We start from the raw sequence: 21,393 nt of genomic DNA, 5'->3' as shown, positions 1-21,393 counted from the left end.
TGACAAATCTAACAAACTTACAAAAGGATGTGTGAATAAATTACTTGAAAAACTAATTGTAATATTTGTACCCCTTAGACACTACCATGTTTGGCACGGATGTGTAGTAAAGAAAGACTACTAGAGGAGAGAGTGGATGGAGCAGAAACCCTTGCCTATTTGATTGAGGCAGATATTGAGCTACAAAGAATTGCCAGTATTACTGACCACCTTATTGCAATGCTTGCAGACTACTTCAAATATCCCAGCTCAGTGAGTGCCATCACTGATATAAAAAGGGTAGGTTTTGGTAGTAAATTTATAGTTTACCAGAAGCACATGGAAAAAGTACATGTGGGTGGTATGAGGACTCAGGTTAATATATTTTATTGCACATCTATAGAGTTCCAGATCTATATATTGATCAAATGGAAGTTTTGATGAGACACCTAACAGAAGCTGAGATAAGGATGAACTTTTTGCACATAGCCCCTTTGTTCCTCCTTAATGTGAATGAGCGAACAACCCAGAAAGTCTTCAATTACCTATAGTATCCCATTTCATCTCAACTGGGAAATGGCTTTGGAACAAGGCAGGATGTGAAGTCATGGTTAGATGTTGTTTTAATATCATGGGTTGTTCTGAAATAACCATAATTTCCTTATTTGGACAAAATGGGAGCTGTTGTTAATTGAAGACATCCTGGTTTGTTAACTCCTGCTGCAAAGGGAGGGGTGAAAGGGCTCATTGCACACCCACAAGGCTTACTCATATCTTGACTTACTAAGCTGAGATATGATTGTTCAAACCAACTTAATCTGGTTTAGGTTACACTTCCTAGTGAGGAGGAGTGTATGGCCCTAAGGGCCACATGTAGCATTAGGTGGGCAGCTGGGGGCCACACCTGTGTGCACTCACCCACACTCATCCATGCACACACATACACACAGAGAGAAAGAGAGAGACATACACACACACACACACACACATCAATCCAGATTCCTGGGGGGAGGGAGAGATTTTAACTTTGCCCTCCTCTCAGCAGTCTTAATCCCAGGAAGCTGGGATGAGGGCAAGGTTAAAGCATCCCTCCATCCGAGCGTTGCTGCTGCTGATCACTGGGAGGATGGAAAGGCTTTATCCTCACTCTCTTCCCAATGATAGTGCTGGGCAAGAAGGCATGTAGGGTTAACTCTCCTTGTGCACCTTCTTTTCCAGCATGAACAGATTCTGCTGGGAAGCGGGCATGGAAGGAGAGTCATCCCCATACGCTTATTTCCCAGCAGCAGGCTGGCAGGAGCCTGATGCCGCTGCTATACAAAGGACTCCTCACGTGCTCTGTGTAGTGGTGGTGGCAGTGTGGGGGGAAATTGGGTGGGAAGAGCATCTCTAGCAGGACACCCAGGTAGCCTCCAGGGGCAGCATCCAGCCTGTGGGGCTCATGTTTCCCAGCCTTTGGTTTATAAGGTCCTGTCTCATATCACCAAACAGAACAAAAGTGGAGTACTGTGTGAGGCAAAACACAGAATTCAATGTCAGTTGTACAAACCATTACTGGTATTTGTCAGTACAAACACTGTAGAAATTAGCTGGTGCAAATGTAACTCTAATAGGTGCCTGAGAGGCGGTAGTGGAATGTGGGTAAAAAAGCATATTGCCTAAAAACAGCTGTGTTACTTAATTTTCTATTTGTTTCACTCTCTGGTGTTCCCTGGAACTCAGAGTAGATACTGTTCTGCGAGCAGTTCAGAGAGTGCAGTGTAAGAATAATCTAAATCTGATTTTTTTAATAGCTTGATCATGACTTAAAGCATGCTCATGAACTGCGCCAGGCTGCATTCAAGCTCTATGCTGCACTTGGAGCAAATGATGAAGATATACGAAAGAAGGTGAGCCTAAGGATGTGGTGTTGCCTAATACCAGTAGCTCACAGTCAGGAAATGAATCTTCCTGGAAAATGCAATGATAAAGCAGTTAACACTGGCCGGCTGGATAAATACAGTAGGTAGTAACACCCCCCCCCCACAGTCTCAAACTCTCTTGTGTGTCCTGGTCAAGAGTCTTAGGACTCTGGGATACAGGTCAATGATGTTTCCTACTCCCTAATTTGTTTGAGTTTATGTTTTATTATGTTTTAACTCTCCTTGTGCACCTTCCCCTTCTTGGTCAGTCAGACTCTGGATTTGTTGACCTTCAAAAACTTTTGCAAGAAATCTTTTAGATTAGTTCATTTTTGCTAGTGAATAGAGAGTAGATCTTTGCTATTCTAACTTTCTGTAGCTTTAATAGGCATACGTTCAGGGGTTTGTTCTCAGCAACTAAAGGGCAGCCTTGATGTTATTAACACTCTAAGGGTGCAATCCTATGCGTATTTAGCCAGAAGAAAAGTCCTACATGGCTGAGCATGCTGGGTGTTGTAGGACATTTTTCTGGCTAAACATGCATAGGATTGCACCATAAGGGAACTTTCCCAAATGCTATTAAGATTAACGGTTTCTCTCCTCAAACACTGAAAGCATGTCATAATTATGTTTTCATCCTTGTGCAATATCCTGCAAGTAAGCTCAATGTGATATTGTGCAGTAGATTGGGAAGAAATTGTGTTCTGCTGTTGCCATTCTTGCACAAGCTGTATGAAGGGTGATCATACAGCATCCAATGAAGGTACAGAGAAAAACCCCTAAACATTGAAACTATAGCCTGGCCATTGGGTTGTAGGTCTTTCTTGTCACTAGCTAAAATCAAATACTTATTGTAGGAGCATGTGACACTTGAACAACATTTAACATGTGCATACACAAAACAATAGCAATAAATGAGCTATATGGAAAAGGTTGCTTTTCCTAGCTATAAAACATTATGGTTTGAGCATCTAGGATATATATTGCTTACACAAATAGGTAAGTGATCTTGAGAATGTGTGTTAGGAGGCAGTAATGCTTTTACCACAGAGAAACACAGTATCTGATCTTGCTTTTAGGGCTATGATATGTTTCACATTAAAAGATGATGGTTATAGTTCTAAGAATGTGAAAACATGTATATTAAATTGTAAATATGGGCCACTGTAATGCCATAACAGAGACATGAGATTTTTTTCTGGAAAGTTTCTCTCTTGTGAAAGTGACATGTTTTTTTAGTTAACATTTTAGATACTGCATGTAGGATATAGAATATTAAAATGAACATGCTACAAGCCCTAGTCTGTTTTTGGGACTGGACTATTGTACAACTGTTCTAGTACTTTTCTACTGTTCCAGCATCTTTCTTGCTTTCATAACTTTTCCCCTCAGATAATTGAAACTGAAAATATGATGGATCGGATTGTGAATGGCTTGTCTGAGTCAAGCATCAAGGTGCGCTTAGCTGCAGTCAGGTATGAATTTATCTAGCGTGATAAATTACATTACATCCAGTGTGCTTAGCCTAACTATTTTGCACTTCATTAGCTAGGGTAGACAGTGACCTTAAAATACCTGATGATTGTAGATCTCCTTCAGCAGGAACTATCATTTGAAGAGATATGAACTAAACCCTAAACTTTCAGATTGTTCTCAATTAGCTTTGAATTAAAATTACTTTTCCCGCAAAGGTTCTGAAAAAACTATTTCTAAGAAATTGAAATACCTTGTAGCTCGTATTCCATTTTTCTTTGCAGATGTTTGCACAGTTTGTCACGGTCCGTGCAGCAGCTCCGAACAAGTTTCCAAGACCACGCTGTATGGAAACCCTTAATGAAGGTAGACACATTTCAATGACACTGGAAGATGAATTGTGTATAAATTGCAGTGGCTTATTTATCGAGAATATTTTGCCCTTCAAAATGCTGCATATTTTGTTTTTAAAGTTATGTTACTATATGAATCATACATAGATCGATGTTCAAATTAGTTGGTGAAACTGCCGCAGGGTGCTGGTGGGGATGCCTTTGGTTTGGATTTCCCCCTCTGAAGTTGTAGGTCTGTCTGTGGCCTTGCAAGGGGAAATGCCCACCATACTATGGCTACTCAGATGCGATCTAGGGGCTGTAGGATTGCACTCACAGGGGACTATCCAACAGGGCACAACCAGTAACGTAAATTACATTACGCTAGCACAACCTACTCTAGTGTGACACCAATAGTGTAAGATTTCCCTGGGAAATCTGTGCACCAGCTGATGCTGTTGTGCTACAATAGTTTGCTCTAGCGCAATGTAATTTACATTAGTGGTTGTGCCCCGTTGGATACTGCCCTTAATGTTGAAACTGAAATTGTTGTATTTTTGTGTTTTTTTTGTAAATCACCTTCTGAGGGTAGTATGAAATCTGGGGCAAAATATTTTAAAGGCTCAATCATATGCATAATTATGCATGGCTAGCTGGGAAATGCTGGGAGTTGCAGGACTTTTTTTCTGTCTAAATATGCATAGCTTTGGATGCTATGCATGTTTAGATTAAATTAAATCTGAACATGCATAATAAATTTAACTCACCTCAAATTAATTAACTCACCTCACCAAAAATAATTTCTGCTGTGGAGGCTTCTCCACCACAGCTGTTCACCTGAATTCACACATAATGTGATCCTCTTGTATGATACTTCATTATTCATAAACCTTGGTAGTATCACATTCTTGGCAAATTCAGAGTGGCTATGGTAGGGAAGCAACTACACAAATTTATCGCTTTGCCATGATCATCTGAACACTGATACTTGACACAAAAATTGTAGAAACATAATCTCCTGGAAAATGTTCACAATATGGGAAGCTGTGAACTGCCATCAAATCACTTAACTGTGTTGAGTAAGAACCTTAAAGCTAGTCAACCATGACTGAAAGAAAAGATCGCCCCTGTGATGACCTCAGCTGTTTATCTGAATTCATCCAGAATGTGATCTTGCTAAGGGCTAAAAATAGCATATATTAGGAAAAAGGTATGTAAAATTATCTTGAATTAGTGTGTAATGAGTGTGAACTTTTCTTGTTGTTCAGTCGTTCAGTCGTGTCCGACTCTTCGTGACCACATGGACCATAGCACGCCAGGCCTTCTTGTCCTGCGCTCTCTCCCAGAGTGTGCTCAAGTTCATATTCATTGAATCGGTGATGCTATCTAGCCATCTCATCCTCTGCCGTCCCCTTCTCCTTTTGCCTTCAGTCTTTCCCAGCATCAGGGTCTTTTCCAGTGACTTTTCTCTTCGCATTAGATGGCCAAAATATTTCAGCTTCAGCTTCAGTATCTGTCCTTCCAATGAGCACTCAGGGTTGATTTCCTTTAGGATGGACTGATTTGACCTCCTTGCAGTCCAGGGCACTCGTAAGAGTCTTCTCCAGCACCACAGTTCGAAAGCATCAATTCTTCGGCGCTCAGCCTTCCTTATAGTCCAGCTCTCACAGCCATACATTACTACTGGAAAAACCATAGCTTTGATTAGACGGACCTTTGTCAGCAAGGTGATGTCTCTGCTTTTGACTATGCTGTCTAGGTTGGCCATAGCTTTCATCCCAAGGAGCAAGCGTCTTTTAATTTCATGGCTACAGTCACTGTCTGCGGTGATCTTGGAGCCCAAGAAAGTAAAATCTGTCACTGCTTCCATTTCTTCCCCTTCTATATGCCAGGAAGTGATGGGGCCAGATGCCATGATCTTAGTTTTGTTAATGTTGAGTTTCAAACCAGCTTTTGCACTCTCCTCTTTCACCCTCAACAAGAGGCTCTTGAGATCCTCTTCGCTTTCTGCCATTAGGGTGGTATCGTCTGCATATCGGAGGTTGTTGATAATTCTCCCAGCAATCTTAATTCCGACCTGTGATTCATCCATCCCAGCGTTTCTCATGATGTACTCTGCATATAAGTTAAATAAGCAGGGTGACAATATGCAGCCTTGTCGTACTCCTTTCCCAATTTTGAACCAATCGGTTGTTCCATGTCCGGTTCTTACAGTTGCTTCTTGACCCTCGTACAGGTTTCTCAGGAGACAGGTAAGGTGGTCTGGTACTCCCATCACTTTAAGAATTTGCCACAGTTTGTTGTGATCCACACAATCAAAGACTTTAGCATAGTCAATGAAGCAGAAATAGACGTTTTTCTGGAATTCTCTTGCTTTCTCCATGATGCAGCGAATGTTGGCGATTTGATCTCTAGTTCCTCTGCCTCTTCGAAACCCAGCTTGTACTTCTGGTAGTTCTTGGTTCGCATACTGCTGAAGCCTAGCTTGTAGGATTTTGAGCATAACCTTGCTGGCATGTGAAATGAGTGCAATTGTGGGGTAGTTTGAACACTCTTTGGCGTTGCCCTTCTTTGGAATTGGAATGTAAACTGACCTTTTCCAGTTTTCCGGCCATTGTTGAGTGTTCCAAATTTGTTGGCATATTGAGTGCAGCACTTTAACAGCATCATCTTTTAGGATTTTAAATAGCTCAGCTGGAATACTGTCATCTCCGCTAGCTTTGTTGTTACTAATGCTTCCTAAGGCCCACTTGACTTCACTCTCAAGGATGTCCGGCTCAAGTTCAGTGACCGCACTATCGTGGCTATCAGGGACATTAAGATCTTTCCTGTATAGTTCTTCTGTGTATTCTTTCCACCTCTTCTTAATCTCATCCGCTTCTGTTAGGTCCCTGCCTTCTTTGTCCTTTATCATGCCCGTCTTTGCACAAAACGTTCCCTTGAGATCTCCGATTTTCTTGAAAAGATCTCTAGTCTTTCCCATTCTGTTGTTTTCCTTGATTTCTTTGCATTGTTCATTTAAGAAGGCCTTCTTGTCTCTCCTTGCTATTCTCTGGAACTCTGCATTCAGTTGGATATATCTTCCCCTTTCTCCCTTGCTTTTCGCTTCCCTTCTTTCCTCAGCTACTTGTAAATCCTCATCAGACAGCCACTTTGCTTTCTTGCATTTCTTTTTCTTTGGGATGGATTTCGTTGCTGCCTCCTGAACAATGTTACGGACCTCCGTCCATAGTTCCTCAGGCACTCTGTCTATCAGGTCTAATCCCTGAAATCTATTTCTCACCTCCACTGTATATTCATAAGGGATATGATTTAGGTCATACCTGAATGGTTTAGTGGTTTTCCCTATGTTCTTCAATTTAAGCCGAAATTTTGCAAGAAGCAGCTCATGATCTGAGCCACAGTCAGCTCCAGGTCTTGTTTTTACTGACTGTATGGAGCTTCTCCATCTTTGGCTGCAAAGGACATAATCAATCTGATTTCGATATTGACCATCTGGTGATGTCCATGTGTAGAGTCGTCTCTTGTGCTGTTGGAAAAGAGTGTTTGCTATGATCAGCGTGTTCTCTTGGCAAAACTCTATTAGCTTTTGTCCTGCTTCATTTTGTACACCAAGGCCATGCCTGCCTGTTATCCCGGTGATTTCTTGACTTCCTACTTTAGCATTCCAATCCCCTATGATGAAGAGGACATCTTTTTTTGGTGTTCGTTCTAGAAGGTGTTGTAGGTCTTCATAGAACCGATCAACCTCAGCTTCTTCGGCCTCAGTGGTTGGGGCATAGACTTGAATTACTGTGATGTTGAATGGTTTGCCTTGGATTCGTACTGAGATCATTCTATCATTTTTAAGATTGTACCCCAGTACTGCTTTTCCCACCCTTTTGTTGACTATGAGTGCTACTCCATTTCTTCTAAGGGATTCTTGCCCACAGTAGTAGATATGACGGTCACCTGAATTAAATTCGCCCATGCCTGTCCATTTTAGTTCGCTGATTCCCAAGATGTTGATGTTCAATCTTGCCATCTCATGTTTCACCACCTCCAGCTTACCTTGATTCATTGATCTGACATTCCAGGTTCCTAAACAATATTGTTCTTTACAGCATCGGATTTTCTTTTCACCACCAGACACATCCACAGCTGAGTGTCCTTTCGGCTTTGGCCCAGCCGCTTCACTCTTTCTGGCGCTACTTGGAAATACCCTTTGCTCTTCCCCAGTAGTATATTGGACACCTTCCGAGCTGAGGGGCTCATCTTCTGGCGTCATCTCTTCTAGCCTTGTGATACGTTCCATGGGGTTTTCTTGGCAAGAATACTGGAGTGGGTTGCCATTTCCTTCTCCAGTGGACCACATTTTGTCAGAACTCTCTGCCATGACCTGTCTGTCTTGGGTGGCCCTGCACGGCATAGCTTATGGCTTCACTGAGTTATGCAAGCCCCTTTGCCACAACAAGGCAGTGATCCATGAAGGGGGAGTGTGAACTACCTCTTACAAAGTCATTTGTTTCAGTATGAACACTTCTAAGTCTGAGTTTTACGGGCTATCTGGTTAGTTATAAAATAGCTAATCATGACTTTTGACACAGCTATCCCCCTGCCATTCATCTGCACAGGTCTCCCTGATTTGTAGTTATAGATAAAGTTGAAAATCACTGATAAAGCAGAGTTGATTTTTTTTTAAAGGGCAATGCCATTGTGGTAGCAAGGCAGTCTTTCACTACCACTGCATATGCAAAGTGCTGCCCTGTAGAGGTGTTGCAAGAGGGTAAATGCTCTTTAAAACTGTGGTTAATTTATCCAGTAGGAGCATCCTTGTGGTGAGTTTGCCACTAATTTATTGATGAAATCGCTTGTAGAGAGCAAAAGAATGAGTAAGCGTGCACTCTTTAAAGTTGTGGAGTGCAACCTGTCATGTGTTTTTTTTTTTCATTAGCAAGAGAAGGAAGCCACTTCAATGATGTCTCCCATGTCTGGGGAAGCTTTTACCCAGGTTAGCTCCTGTCTCCTGGCATGAGAGAAAGGTGTTTTTTGGGAGGTGGGGTGGGGGGTTAGATTTGGCACTTAAATGAAAGCTTGATTCCTCTTCCTCCTTCCCTGGCCGTGCTAGGACAACTAAGATGTCACTTAAGACTCTATTCTTCAGATGGGAAATCATGGTGTCCATGGAACTGACTGCAACCACAGTCTTCTTATTTTTTTATAACAATAGTATTCATTTTTCTCCTTCTCCTTAGGTCTTACAGAATGCTCCAGATGAAATCTTAGTGGTAGCATCTTCCACTCTATGCAATCTTCTCTTAGAATTTTCTCCAAGCAAAGAGGTTGGTTGGACATTTTTAACCAGAAAAGGGTAGTAGTCATTCCTTTTGTAAACTAAAATGTGTGCCATGTGAGTTAATATGCACTAGGCTATTGTGGGTAGAATCCTGCCTCTGGGCCCTCCAAGCTCTCTAATTTCATAACTGGAGCAGCGTTCCCCCTCCCCATAGGCCATGCTCCCAGCTCCATGGTGTCAAAACTGGAAGCAATTCTACTTCACCCCCAAAAAGACCACAAACTCAGTCTAAGCCAAAATGTTCCTTTGAATAAAGACAGTCCACATTTACCAGGCCATTCACCGCCTGAAATAATTCTGCTAGGTAGTATTTAGAAGTGGTATGGCATCAATTTAATACTGTGCTCTAGTTTCTGTCCTCCTGCTTCTGCTGCATTCATATTCCATCCAGTCCCATATACCAGTGGTTGCAAGGAGTGCTTTATCAGAGTCCAAGACTGGCATATCAGTGTCAGAGAATAGTCTGCACTTGCTGAACCAGAAGACCAGTGCCAAGAGCAACTATCTGGGTCAATAGATATTTCTCCCAGAGAGTTGTGTAACCCAGTTGGATCTATAAATCTCCAAGGATAGTTGAACTTAAATAATAATCTAGAGATACTGGGCCTTCAGAAGGTACTGAAAGGGAAGCAAAGGGTACACTAACCAGGTTTCCTTTTATTATTTTATTTAAAAACTGATGATAATTTATCAGCCCTGATGGGGACTTCAGAATACAAATTATGTTCATATTTTTCAAACCTCTATCTGCAGCTGTGAAAGGTCAAATTCAAAATAATTGTGGTCTTGAGGCTGTGGCAGTTGTATATTCTACCCTTTCAGAGCTTCTAAAATTCCAGAGCTATAGGATACATTAAGAAATAACCGCATATTGTGAATATGTTTTGGGACATATCTGTTTTTATTGTAATCCTTTATTCTGTAAAACACTTACCCTGTTTTTCTTATTACAAAACACCAAACAATTTTTTTTAATGTGAAATATGATTTTATCATTGTAATTTTATTTTAACTCCAAATAATGAAAACAAAAACAGCAAAAATATGCAACCTTATCATAAAAGCAAAACTGCAGATCTCAAAGTGTAGATCAGGGGTGGGGAACTATTTTGGCACCAGGTGCCAGATTGCCTCCTGGGACACCCCCCCCAGGTCCAGATGTTGTCAGGAGGTAGACCCCACCCCTTTCACCCCAAACCCCACCCTCTGACATCATCAGCTCCTTTCTTTGTGCAGGGAGATATGGAGCATTCGCTCCTACATGGAGCGCACACAGAGGTAAGAGGGTTTTTTTCATGTATACTGAGCAAGGGCAGGGGCAGAATCTGGTAGACCAAATGAGGACACCCCCCCCCCCCCACACACACACACACACAGCCAAATGTTCCCCATCCCTGGTATAGCTCAACCCATGCAAGAGTGGAGGAAATAACAACTGAAGCAGCCTTCAGCCCATGCCAAAGGCATCCTTGAAAAACTAAGTCTTAACTTGGCATCTAAAAATATCCACTTGGGGCTTAGCAGGCCTCTATGGAGGATGTTTTTCTCAGGTTTCACACCGTACACGAAGAAGCCATCTTTTGACTGGGAGGGGAATCCCATGCCAGGCCTCGTTTTTAATGAAAATGGGTCTACATGGGCAAATAGAATCATTTAACAGCCAAATCTGTGTTGGGAAGCTATTTTAGATTTCCATCAGCATATTAGTGAAGCTTTTAAGGTATTAGATTTCATATTTCTTAGGTATGTGTTAAAGCCCAGCTGTAGGAAGCTTAAGCAAGGTATAAACCAGTGTGTATGAACCAGTGCGTACCGCCCAGAGAGCTTCAGCTGTTGGGTGGTATAGAAATATAATAAATAAAATAAAAATAAATGTTGTATGATCTAAGCACCTTAAATAACTAAACTCTTCTTGTGTATATATATATATAAATTTGGTAAATGTGTAACTGACATTTCAAACCTGATGGTGTGTTTTTTTTGTTCTCACAGCCTATTTTAGAATCTGGAGCCATAGAACTTCTCTGTAGTTTAACCCAGAGTGATAATCTTGCCTTGCGAGTGAATGGAGTTTGGGCTTTAATGGTAAGAATTAATGTAAATCAGGTAGTTTTGTGTACACACTGCCCCCTTTCCCCAAGATAGCAGTGCAATAACATTGAAAATGTGAGGATAAATAGGGAAATTTAAAAAATTAAAATCTATTGAGTTTTCAAGGATGTGAAAAAAGATTTGCTTACTCCTAAGAAATGTTCTTTGTATAGTGTAATTGTATTAATGTTTGTGTACAGCAGGTGGTGACAGATTGTGTAATGGAATTATGTCAGTTTGTAAAAAAAATACTGGGATGACTACAAATATGAGATTAGATTTATCTGTCTTTTTAGAATATGGCATTTCAAGCAGAACAAAAGATCAAAGCAGACATTTTACGAGGCTTGAGTACAGAGCAGTTATTCCAGTTACTCTCCGATTCTGATATAAATGTGCTAATGAAGACTTTGGGACTACTTAGAAACCTTTTGTCTACTCGTCCTGTAAGTAAAATAATGAATCAGTATTTTTTAAGAGTTCTGAAAATGAGTTTTAATAGACAGATCCCATAAGCTGCTGAAGCTTGTATGATTACATACTAGGCTGCTGACCCTGGAGTGATGCCACAGTACTAATAATCAACACTGCTAGATCCAGTGCTTGCCCGATCGACAGTCCAAAGGAAGATATGCAGATGATACGAGAGGAGTTCTTTCTGAACCCCTGACATCACATCCTCTGAGCCTCCTGGGGTGAGAGCTTGCCTGGTCGAGAGCCAACATCAGAGAGATGTATGTTTCTTGCCAGATAGAGAAAGTTGTGGATCAACTTTAATACAAACATCTTTATTAAACTTATTATAGTTAAACAGCACATAGTTAAACTCTGGAATTCACTACCACAAGATGTGGTGATGTCCATCAATTTGGATGGCTTTGAAAGGGAGTTAGACAAATTCCTGGAGGAGAAGCCTATCAATGCCTACTAGTCCTGATGGCTGTATGCTCCCTCCACTATCAGAGGCAGTATGCCTATGTACACCAGTTACTGGGGAACATAGGTAGGGCGATGCTGTTGTGCTCACGTCTTGCTTGTGGGTCTCCTATCAACAGCTGTGTGAACAGAATACTGGACTAGATGGACCCTTGGTCTGATCCAGCATGCCTTTTCTTATGTTCTTATCTTTAAAGGAAAAGTAATCTCTGGGCCAGTTCGCATGACACAATAGCCCTTGAGCTGGGGCGCATACCAGCCACCATTATGAAGACGTAACTTCTGACCAGGGGTTGTCATGTCATGTGATTCCAGCCAGCAATTGTGAAATATTCTTAGAATGAAGAAATACCATAAATGATAGAAACATGTTCTTAATAGGCACCCCAAATTACATATGTGGATATTGGTTGGTTGGGTTTTCAGCAGAATTTTGTTATTGAAAAGGATCTTTTACATACACAAAGGTGAATCCTCTGTGTGCAAAACATTTAATTCAGGTTCTGGAATACTAGTTCCAGAGAGGAGGTGTCAAGGGCTCCTTGGAGGCCTCTCTCAGTCTAATCCAGTAGCCAAGTCCAGACACAGACAAAGGAATTCCTTTCAAAGCTTTATTCTTCTTTTACAACTTAACAACTATACCGATTGCAACTAGATCTGAGCAGCACAGTACCTATGCCCTAAGTTGGAACAGTTGGTCCCCGTTTGAAAGGGAATTACTGGCGGACCCCTGAACTTCAGGACTAGGGAGAGTCCCTCCCCTTTTCCCTTGGATCCTCCGGGCGCAGCCGTTGTTTGCGCGCCATCCTGGCATTACGCCTCCTTTCCGCGCCCTCCATCTGGTGCCGCTCTCTGTGTCGGCGTCGCGCATCCACCAAGTCTGCTATCTGTGCTTGGTCACTCCCTGGACTGCTAACTAAACTAGGAATGCTGGTGGGAGGAATCTCCGTCAGCTGTTGGTCCTGGGAAAGAGGAGCGCGCTCCTCTCCCAGGAGCGACTGCTCTTCCTCAGAATCAGAACTACTCTGGGATTCTATGGGCTCAGTGTCCACCCTGACATCAGGGGACACTGAGATGTGCCACCTCTGTGGGGTCTGCAGGATAAGAAATAGGTTTCTAACCAAAATACATTTAAGAATTGTTTAGGCAAATAAGCCATGCTATGGTCTATTCAAAAACACAAAAATATCCCAGAGTCACCTTAAGAGCAATTCCTTCTGATAAGAAATAATTGGTTCTCAACTAGATGTTGAACAGACCCCCAAAATCTATTGGCTCAGTTCAGATGCAACACCAAACCATCATTTCACACTATGGGAAATGAATCTTGTGCTTTTATATTCCCCCCTCCTCTTCAACGATTTGAAGTTGTTCGCAAATCTAGTTTGAAGAGCAAATGCTAATTATAGTTTGCCAGTTTGGCTATAACAGCAAACTTTTGTTATAGTTCCCCTCCATTTACTGTCAGGGAGATTTGCACATATCTGCTGAAGTGCAGTAGTAAATGCTCTGAAAAGGAGCAGCAAAAAGGTGGAGATAATATATCTCCTTTCTGGAATAGTTGGAGACTCGGGGAAGTGTTGAAAAGGTAGAGGACACTAAGAAGTGTCAGTTCAGCACTAAAAAGCAAGAGGATCACATTGCCAAGGGGGAGATATTGTGTGTGTCCTCATCTTTGGTGTACTTGCTCCATTTGCCTTTCCCCCCATTTTTAGTGCTTCTGAATTGCGCTACTGGGTCCCTCCTTTCTCTTATTGTTATTTCTCCTGAAATCCTTCGCAACTGTGTGCAAATTAGCCTAGATGTGGCCTCATCTTGCCAGTTTCCTTGTATGTTACCTATTCCACTTCAGCACACCTGTTGACAGTTGAAACATATAAGAAAATTGACCAGGCAAGACTACACATATTGGACAGTCGTAAGTGTGGACTTGTGAAAGACTGACCAAAAAAAACCATTAAAAAAAATTATGACCCCATTTGCACATTTTTGAGGCACCAAAAAGAAAAGCTGGGAAACAAGTGATGGTCCTTCCAGTGTGCTGTTTCAGTATCAGTGGAAGGGCAGTCACTGGTGAGGGAGGCTGGAGGCGGCACTGATGAGATCATGAAGAGCAGGATGGGTTTTTTTGCCGCTCTTGCCAAGCAGTTCTATAGCCGGTCCTGGCCATCCACGATCAAATCGTTCTCCTGGGTTCAGACGACATGACAGCCTACCATGGGCATGAACAACCCTACAACAAGCCATTGGTTCTCAGCATGGCTTGTTCCCAAAAAATAAGCCACCTCACAGAAAATGCACCCGGTTCAGATGACAGAACAACCCACCATGATTGGTTGCCCATGGTGGGTTGTCTTGTCCTGCAAACCCAGTCAATTGTATTCTCTCCCTGATCCAGTTCTGTGTAATGGGCCCACTTCTTTTAAATGCCACCTCATTCTTGGAGCGGTTTCCCATTCCTGTGATTTGCTAAAGAACTTGAATGTACTTTGCATGAATTCTTTTTGAAGGTAGGTTATTACAATAAGGCAGTGACTTTCCTGCCTTTTACAATGCTAATTTCCCTATCCCATCTAGATGCCTTGCCTAGTAAAACCTAGAATAAAAGCCTTGGGATTCGTGCTCTTACAATCAAGCAAGGCCCATAAAAAGCCATCTTGTTCCCTACCTTCTGCAGTTAAGTAATACATAGTCCACGTGCTCCCTGTTTTCAGCTGCACTCAGAGGCAGACTTCTCTCTGCCTATTATTTCCAGCTGATTATGTTAGATTTTTGAAAAGTAGGTTCAGGGAATGGTGCTTAATATATATAACTTGATATATAACTTAGTTTGATCATAAAATAATTGTTTTGGTATAATAAATTTAAAAGTACATTTTATTCAGGCAATAATTATAAATTTATTAACCGAGTTTACTTTTTTAAAGTTTTTAATTTGAATTTTATGAGCAAACCAAGTTATACATCATATCTTTTGTGTTTCTAGAGCAGCCTTCCCCAGCCTGGTGCCCTTCAGATGTTTTGGACCACAACTCTCAGCATGGGGCAGGGGCTAATGGGAGCTGAAGTCCAAAACATCTGGGGGATATTTGGTTGGGGAAGGCTGTCCAAAAGCAACAATGTGACTTTAGATCTGTAAAGAGCACTAAAAAATAAGCATTGCATATTTTTCAGCTTTTTCAAAAATGTTCAGTCACCCCACCCTTTTCCCGCATGGCTTCACAATTTCAAGAAATTTTATATCTCTACCTGTGGTTTCATTGGTCATCTGTAACGGGAAGTTACTCTCTGTGTTCAGTGATGCAGCTTTTACTTATGTAGGTCCCAGTTATACTCCCAATGATATTGATAGATACTGACATATTTTTAGCCTTAGATTTTCTGTAACAAAGTGATAAACAGATACGTATCTCAGTCTCTTCTGCTGTTGTTGGGCTATATAATATTTATGATGCTTTGGACAATAGGAATTCTATTAATGGAACTCCTTTGTGAATCTTAACCGTTTAAATGAATTATTTGTAATGTTTGAACATTTTTGGCAGCATATAGATCAAATAATAAGTACACATGGGAAACAAATCATGCAAGCAGTGACCCTCATTTTGGAAGGAGAGCACAACATAGAAGTCAAAGAACAGGTATTGTGCACTGTTGTTTCAAATCAAACATATATAATAGTCTAGACAGGAGTCTTTCTTTTGAACAAAAAACTAAACTAATTGCCAAGCAAATCCAAATTCTTTGGGGAGTATTCAATGCCACCCTTGTGCAGGTTATGCCAGTGACGGTGCATGCATAGCCCCTACCACTGGCAGCTGTGATGTAGTGCTTCCAGGGGGAAGCATCGCAATGAGTGGAAACCCTCATTTCTGGAAGGGGCGGGTTGCAGCCCTTTCGGAAATGAGCATTGTATGTACTGCAGCGAGGCCAGCCAGCTGCACGTCACTGCCGGCATGCCATGCAAGAGCCGCATTGGATACTAACCATAGTCTAGAAAATTTGGTGATCTTTATAAGGATACTTGTATGCATTTATTTGTTACCTCTTGCCCAACATGCAATGATTGAAGGTGCAAAATAAGGTTCTGTAGAGATTCCCCACTCTTACAAAATAATAAAACCAAAACAAGCACAGTGTCCTCATGCTGTCAGGAAAAATGTCAGGCAGCAGAGAGCAAGTGCGAGCCCTTAGATGACAAGAGCTGGAAGTCTGAATCGTTGAAGAGCAGCAAATAGCATGCTGCTTGTTTACCTTTAGCCTAGCAAAAGCCCCTGCAATGGTTTCAGAGCTGACAGGTGTGAGTGTGTGTGTGTGCGCGCGCACGTGCGTGTCAGAAAGAGATTGAGAGAGAGAGAGAGTGACAGTGTGTGTAAAAGAGAGTGAGAGAGAGCGCACTCACTCTTTGCTGTCATGTCCTTTAGGCCCAAACCCATCCAGGTGCTGAAGCACCTTGGACTTGAGTAATTAATGCAGCAACCCATGTTCATCATCTGATAGCCATAGGGCCAAACAAGACAGGGACGGAGTTCACTCCCCAGCATTTGGTCCTGAACCCATCATGGGGGCTGGGATAAGTAGGTGGAATCCAAGAACGCTCAGGATGTGGTGCCCTCCTCCCCAGTATCCCCTCACCCACTGGGTGAGGATCATGAGGGAAGGCAAAAAATCTCCTCCTTTCTCTGCCCTTCCCCCATGAATTCCTGATGGGTTATTTGGAATCTAGTTGAACTTCATGCTAGGTACTAAAGCTCTGACCACTTGAAATCATCAGTCTTTTTGTTCTTTTCTCCTGTTTGCTAAATTCTGTGCCCAGAACTAAATTTTGTGCCTGGCATGTTGTTATTGCAGAATACACTTGCCCATAAGTGTGAGCTGTCTATATTGCTTGCTTTACATCCCACTTTTTAATTTCTTGTCTTTGTTACCACCAACTGTGTTGTGGTCTTTGACTAGACCGGTCACTTGTACTGGGATATGCCATGTCTTAGTCAAAACTGTACAATAAAATTAACTGTGTTTCTCTTCTTAAGAACCTTTCGTGCTGTTTTTCCCAGGCCTAGAGAATAGATTGTGGTGTGGTGTACCTGATAGTTCAACCTTTGAACATACGTCCATGACCCACTGTCACTCATATCCCAGATGAGATGCTTCCATTGTAACTTCTGCACGACTTCAGGTGTTCATAGTTTCATTCTCTTACACTGTATTGCACACAAACAAGGCAGTGTGAGATTGCTGCCCTGGAGGCAAGCAAGCTAGGAGACTTTGTGTGGCCTCAATCCAGTAATGGTTAAAAGTGTCATGAAACTAACTATGCTATTCAGAGGCAGACTATTCTTTCTATGCCTTATATTTGCTATTTCCCCCTTTTTCCCAGACGTTATGTATACTGGCCAACATAGCAGATGGAACAACAGCAAAAGAACTCATTATGACAAATGATGATATCTTGCAAAAAATAAAGTATTACATGGTATGTAATGTATTGTATTTTTTATACTATTCATATAAATAACCCTTCGGGGAGGGGCCACTGCTTAGTGGCAGAGCACATACTTTGCATGCCAAAGGTCACATGTTCAGTCCCCGGCATCTCCGGTTAAAGGGATCTCTGGAAGTAGTTGCTCTGCCTGAGACCCCAGAGAGCTATTGCTAGTTTGAGTGTGCAGTTCTGGGTAGATGGGCCAATGGCCTGACACAGTATAAGGCAGCTTCATAAGCTCAATAAAAAGAAGGGTTTTTTTAACCTTGGGTAGAAAGCGCAGCAGACAACAACAAAAGAAGAGGCTAAAGGAAAGATACGTCTATCCAAAAATATAACAACATTTTAATATCAATGCTAATACCTCACTCAAAATTAAAACAGTTGATTAGCAGGCAAAAAATGACCATGAATACATCATATACATAGGCTGTACATAGTCGCAATACTAATTTCCAAATCCAAGGCTATACAAGTACACAATACCATTGCTGGTCTCGTTGCTTCAAGGATGATAATTTTGAGAGCAACAACCATGCAGTGCACAGCAGTTAGGAATCAAATTTTTAAAATTGCACGTGTCTAATGTGTTTCTGTTCACATACAGAGCCACTCGAATGCAAAACTTCAGCTGGCTGCCATGTTTTGTGTATCTAATCTTATTTGGAATGAAGAAGAAGGTAAGAAGATGCAACATTTGTGTGCATTGTTTGTAAAGTGTGTTCCAAATGCTGTATATGCCTTCCAGAGGCATGGGGTGGGTGGCTTGTGAAACTCAATTTAAGGTGGGGGATGTAATTAATGTAGTAGTAATTTGTTTATTGTAATCCAATGAGCCTTCACAGTACAACACAATATAAAAAAAAAATGTAGTAATTTGTTTATTGTAATCCAATGAGCCGTCACAGTACAACACAATTTTTTTTTAAAAAAATGTGACTCTTTAAAAGCAAAGCAAAGAAATTAATCGGTAATGTACAATATTAATTCTATAATAAAAAATCACTTAACACATTTGTAAAAACAGGAGGCAGTATCTAAAACCAATGCATTTCAATGGCATACGTCTGAAATGCCTGGAAGAATAAAAATGTTTACAGCTCTTCTAAATGGGCCAATGGTATAGATTTAGTACATCTCCTTTGGAAGGGAATTCCAGAAACAAGTGTCCACCATTGAAAAGGCCTTCATTCTAGTTACCTTTGCCTCAGTTGGAGGTGATACCTAAGATGTTCCTCATCTCCTAATCTTAATTCACGTGGTGTACACATAGGAGAAGATGCTGTCATGTGTGTGTCTGTATGCATAACCGTTGGAGCTAACTGGAGTTCTGGTTCAAAATTTCTTTCACAGTTTTGTACTACATACCTTGCAACTCTTTAATCACTCTTAGCAAATGACATAGAACACATCACTAACAATGTGCAGTTTTTCCTATATTAGGTTCCCAAGACCGTCAGGATAAACTCAGAGATATTGGAATAGTAGATATTCTACACAAATTGAGTCAGTCATCGGATCCAAATCTTTGTGATAAGTAAGTATAAAAAGACTCCAAAACTGAATGTGAATGATCTTGGTCTATTTTAAAATACATGTATATGAAATTAGATTTTTTGTACATTGAATTGTGTTAGTGAATTCTATTTCTTGTAGGCATCATATTTAGCATTTTGGTTTTCCTGCAAACCTTAGAATTGTCTTAGTGCAAAGATGCACTGAATTGTCCTTGACTAAATATTTTGGAATGTGTATGAAAATGCTTTGCTTTCAAACAATAGAGCTAGGGTATACAGCTATGGGTCACGTGTGGCTCTTGGCTGAATTTCATGTGGTGTGGCACAGAGAGAGAAACGGGATGGCACAGAAAGGGAGAGAGAACACTATGCAATCCTGCAGTGCTTCTGGTCTCACCCAACATTGACTCTCTCCCTCTTGACTTTTCCCATGGGTCAGTGGCCCTTCATTGGTTCCCCACCCCAGCTATACACAGACAGGTGTTCCACAGGAGTAGGGTTTTTCTTCTCTTTTGGACAAAAGCATAGCCACACTAGCATAACCTACAGGCCCCTTGTGGTATGCCTTTGTTGCCTCCCCAAATTCCACATGAACAGTGTAAATTATTAAAGGGAAATCTAAAAGCCTGCTTTACTGAAAGTTATTTCTATCTGTAATTATCATACTTAAATTGAAGTGCCCATGTGCTTTCAGATTATGCTCATTCCAGAACTGCTTCTACCTAAGTTTAAAGTCTGTTCTAGAACTATGTGTAGTTCAGATCCTTACACGGTCTTCCTAAAGCAGTAGCTTATTTGAAATACTGTCGGGCAGCTGCTTGACAAATTCCAGTAAAACGGTAATATATTGGTTCTTCCATGATTTTTGGCTTTTATTTTGGTTTTAGGCAAAAATAGACTTTTGAGGAAACCATCAGGTACTTAAGTTTTTTGGAGAATCCATTAAAGAAGTTCAGGAAAAATATTATTTAACTTTGTGAAAAAGTTAGATGTACCCAGTTTCCACTACTTCAGTCTGTTGTCTGTATACTAGCCTCGTTAAAAATTCCATACTTTATACACACACTTGGGTCTTCTCAATGGTTGACAGAATGTTTTTTATTACAGGGCAAAGACAGCACTCCAGCAGTATCTTGCATGATCAAAGACAAGTTGAACTTTTCGTACAACTCTCAAAGCTATATAATAAGGAATAACGGGAAATAGCCGCACCTAATTCCTTATGTTTTGCACAAGGCACCTTGGGCTGCGTTTTTCTCAGGTGCAGGGAGCTGCTTGACAGGAGCAGTTTAAGTGATCAGGTCTCCGATGCACTTGAGGACTTTATTGAGGTAGTTCCTTTACTCAGAGGACTATTCTGGGATTTTTCTTCTGAACTACCTGAACTCTACTAGAACAATCAATCATCTTTTTCCTTTGGGCCTACAATTTTCTGCTTATACCGCAGCCAGTGTAAGGCTGTGTCTGGGTGGGTGTGATACCTCAGAGCTTTTGTTTTCCTTTTTGTGTTTTTTCTACAGATTTTCAAGGGTTAACCATTCTTTGCTGTATGAAAACTTTAAAGAATTATATACGATTTGGATTGAAATGTTATTTAAAAACAGTTTTGTCCCCTGAAGTTTATTTTGATCAGATGAATGTTTTTAAGTAAAACATATGCATTTGTTAAACCTCAGCTTAATGTACCTGTACTTCCTCTTTCGAAACAAAATGACATCTAGATGACTGGTAGCACATGTAATGTGACTAAAGCTAGCTTCTTCCTGCCATGTGTTACTAGCGCCAGCTCCCTGGACTTGGGACAGCAAACTTCAAAGAACCCAAGATGGAGTCTTCTTAAGTACACTTTTAGATGATATTAAGGTTGAACTTGTGGAAATCATACCTGCTGAGTTTATCCAGCAAGAAAAATATAGTTCCCCGTGCCAGTGCCAGTGCTGCCTCAGAGAAATTACACTTGTTATAAAACTGCATTGTTCTTACATGACTTGAACCTATGATGATGGATTGAAGTAAAAAACTGGCTACTGCTGTTTGGAACCACGCAGTAGTAAATGTGAGAGGAAAGCCCCATCAAAAATTTGGGTGCAAATTAGACTCTGAATATTATTTTTTTATATATATATATATATATATATATATATATATATATATAAAAAAATTTGGTATTGCAGAAGTTCATGATGGTAAGACTAAACATTTTCTGCAGCAGAAGAAAACAAGATTAGTATGAGGTTTTTAACTCTGCAAAATACAAGTTAAATGTTTGCAATTCAGCAAAATGCCTCATGCTTTTTAGTTCTCCAAGTAGGTTTTCTGTGGACTGAGCCCGCGGATGTTTGTG

At 41.0% G+C, this 21,393-nt stretch overlaps 1 protein-coding gene across 6 annotated transcripts in view; it reads left to right on the top strand.

Annotated features, from left to right (window-relative positions):
• Positions 1-20,982, top strand: part of ARMC8 (armadillo repeat containing 8) — an 84,231-nt gene extending 63,249 nt beyond the window's left edge. For 4 of the 6 annotated variants that reach the window (XM_084846840.1, XM_084846842.1, XM_084846843.1 and 1 more), the window contains 12 exons: positions 79-279; positions 1,773-1,868; positions 3,273-3,355; positions 3,638-3,719; positions 8,920-9,006; positions 11,013-11,105; positions 11,408-11,557; positions 15,593-15,688; positions 17,428-17,523; positions 18,140-18,212; positions 18,976-19,069; positions 20,157-20,982. In XM_084846840.1, the coding sequence (XP_084702966.1) occupies positions 79-279; positions 1,773-1,868; positions 3,273-3,355; positions 3,638-3,719; positions 8,920-9,006; positions 11,013-11,105; positions 11,408-11,557; positions 15,593-15,688; positions 17,428-17,523; positions 18,140-18,212; positions 18,976-19,069; positions 20,157-20,190 (1,185 nt within the window). In that variant the 3' untranslated portion in view covers positions 20,191-20,982. Of the gene's footprint in view, positions 1-78; positions 280-1,772; positions 1,869-3,272; positions 3,356-3,637; positions 3,720-8,919; positions 9,007-11,012; positions 11,106-11,407; positions 11,558-15,592; positions 15,689-17,104; positions 17,227-17,427; positions 17,524-18,139; positions 18,213-18,975; positions 19,070-20,156 lie in introns of those variants that run through there. The other 2 variants (XR_014789553.1, XM_084846845.1) reach the window with 2 other exon arrangements.
• Positions 20,983-21,393: the final 411 nt, after the last annotated feature.

The sequence above is a fragment of the Heloderma suspectum genome, chromosome 3, assembly GCF_057233095.1.
Source record: "Heloderma suspectum isolate Gila_16-S chromosome 3, 16-S_ref, whole genome shotgun sequence".
NCBI lineage: Eukaryota > Metazoa > Chordata > Lepidosauria > Squamata > Helodermatidae > Heloderma > Heloderma suspectum.
The sequence above is the reverse complement of the archived record's forward strand: the minus strand, read 5'-3'. Positions and strand labels throughout refer to the sequence as shown.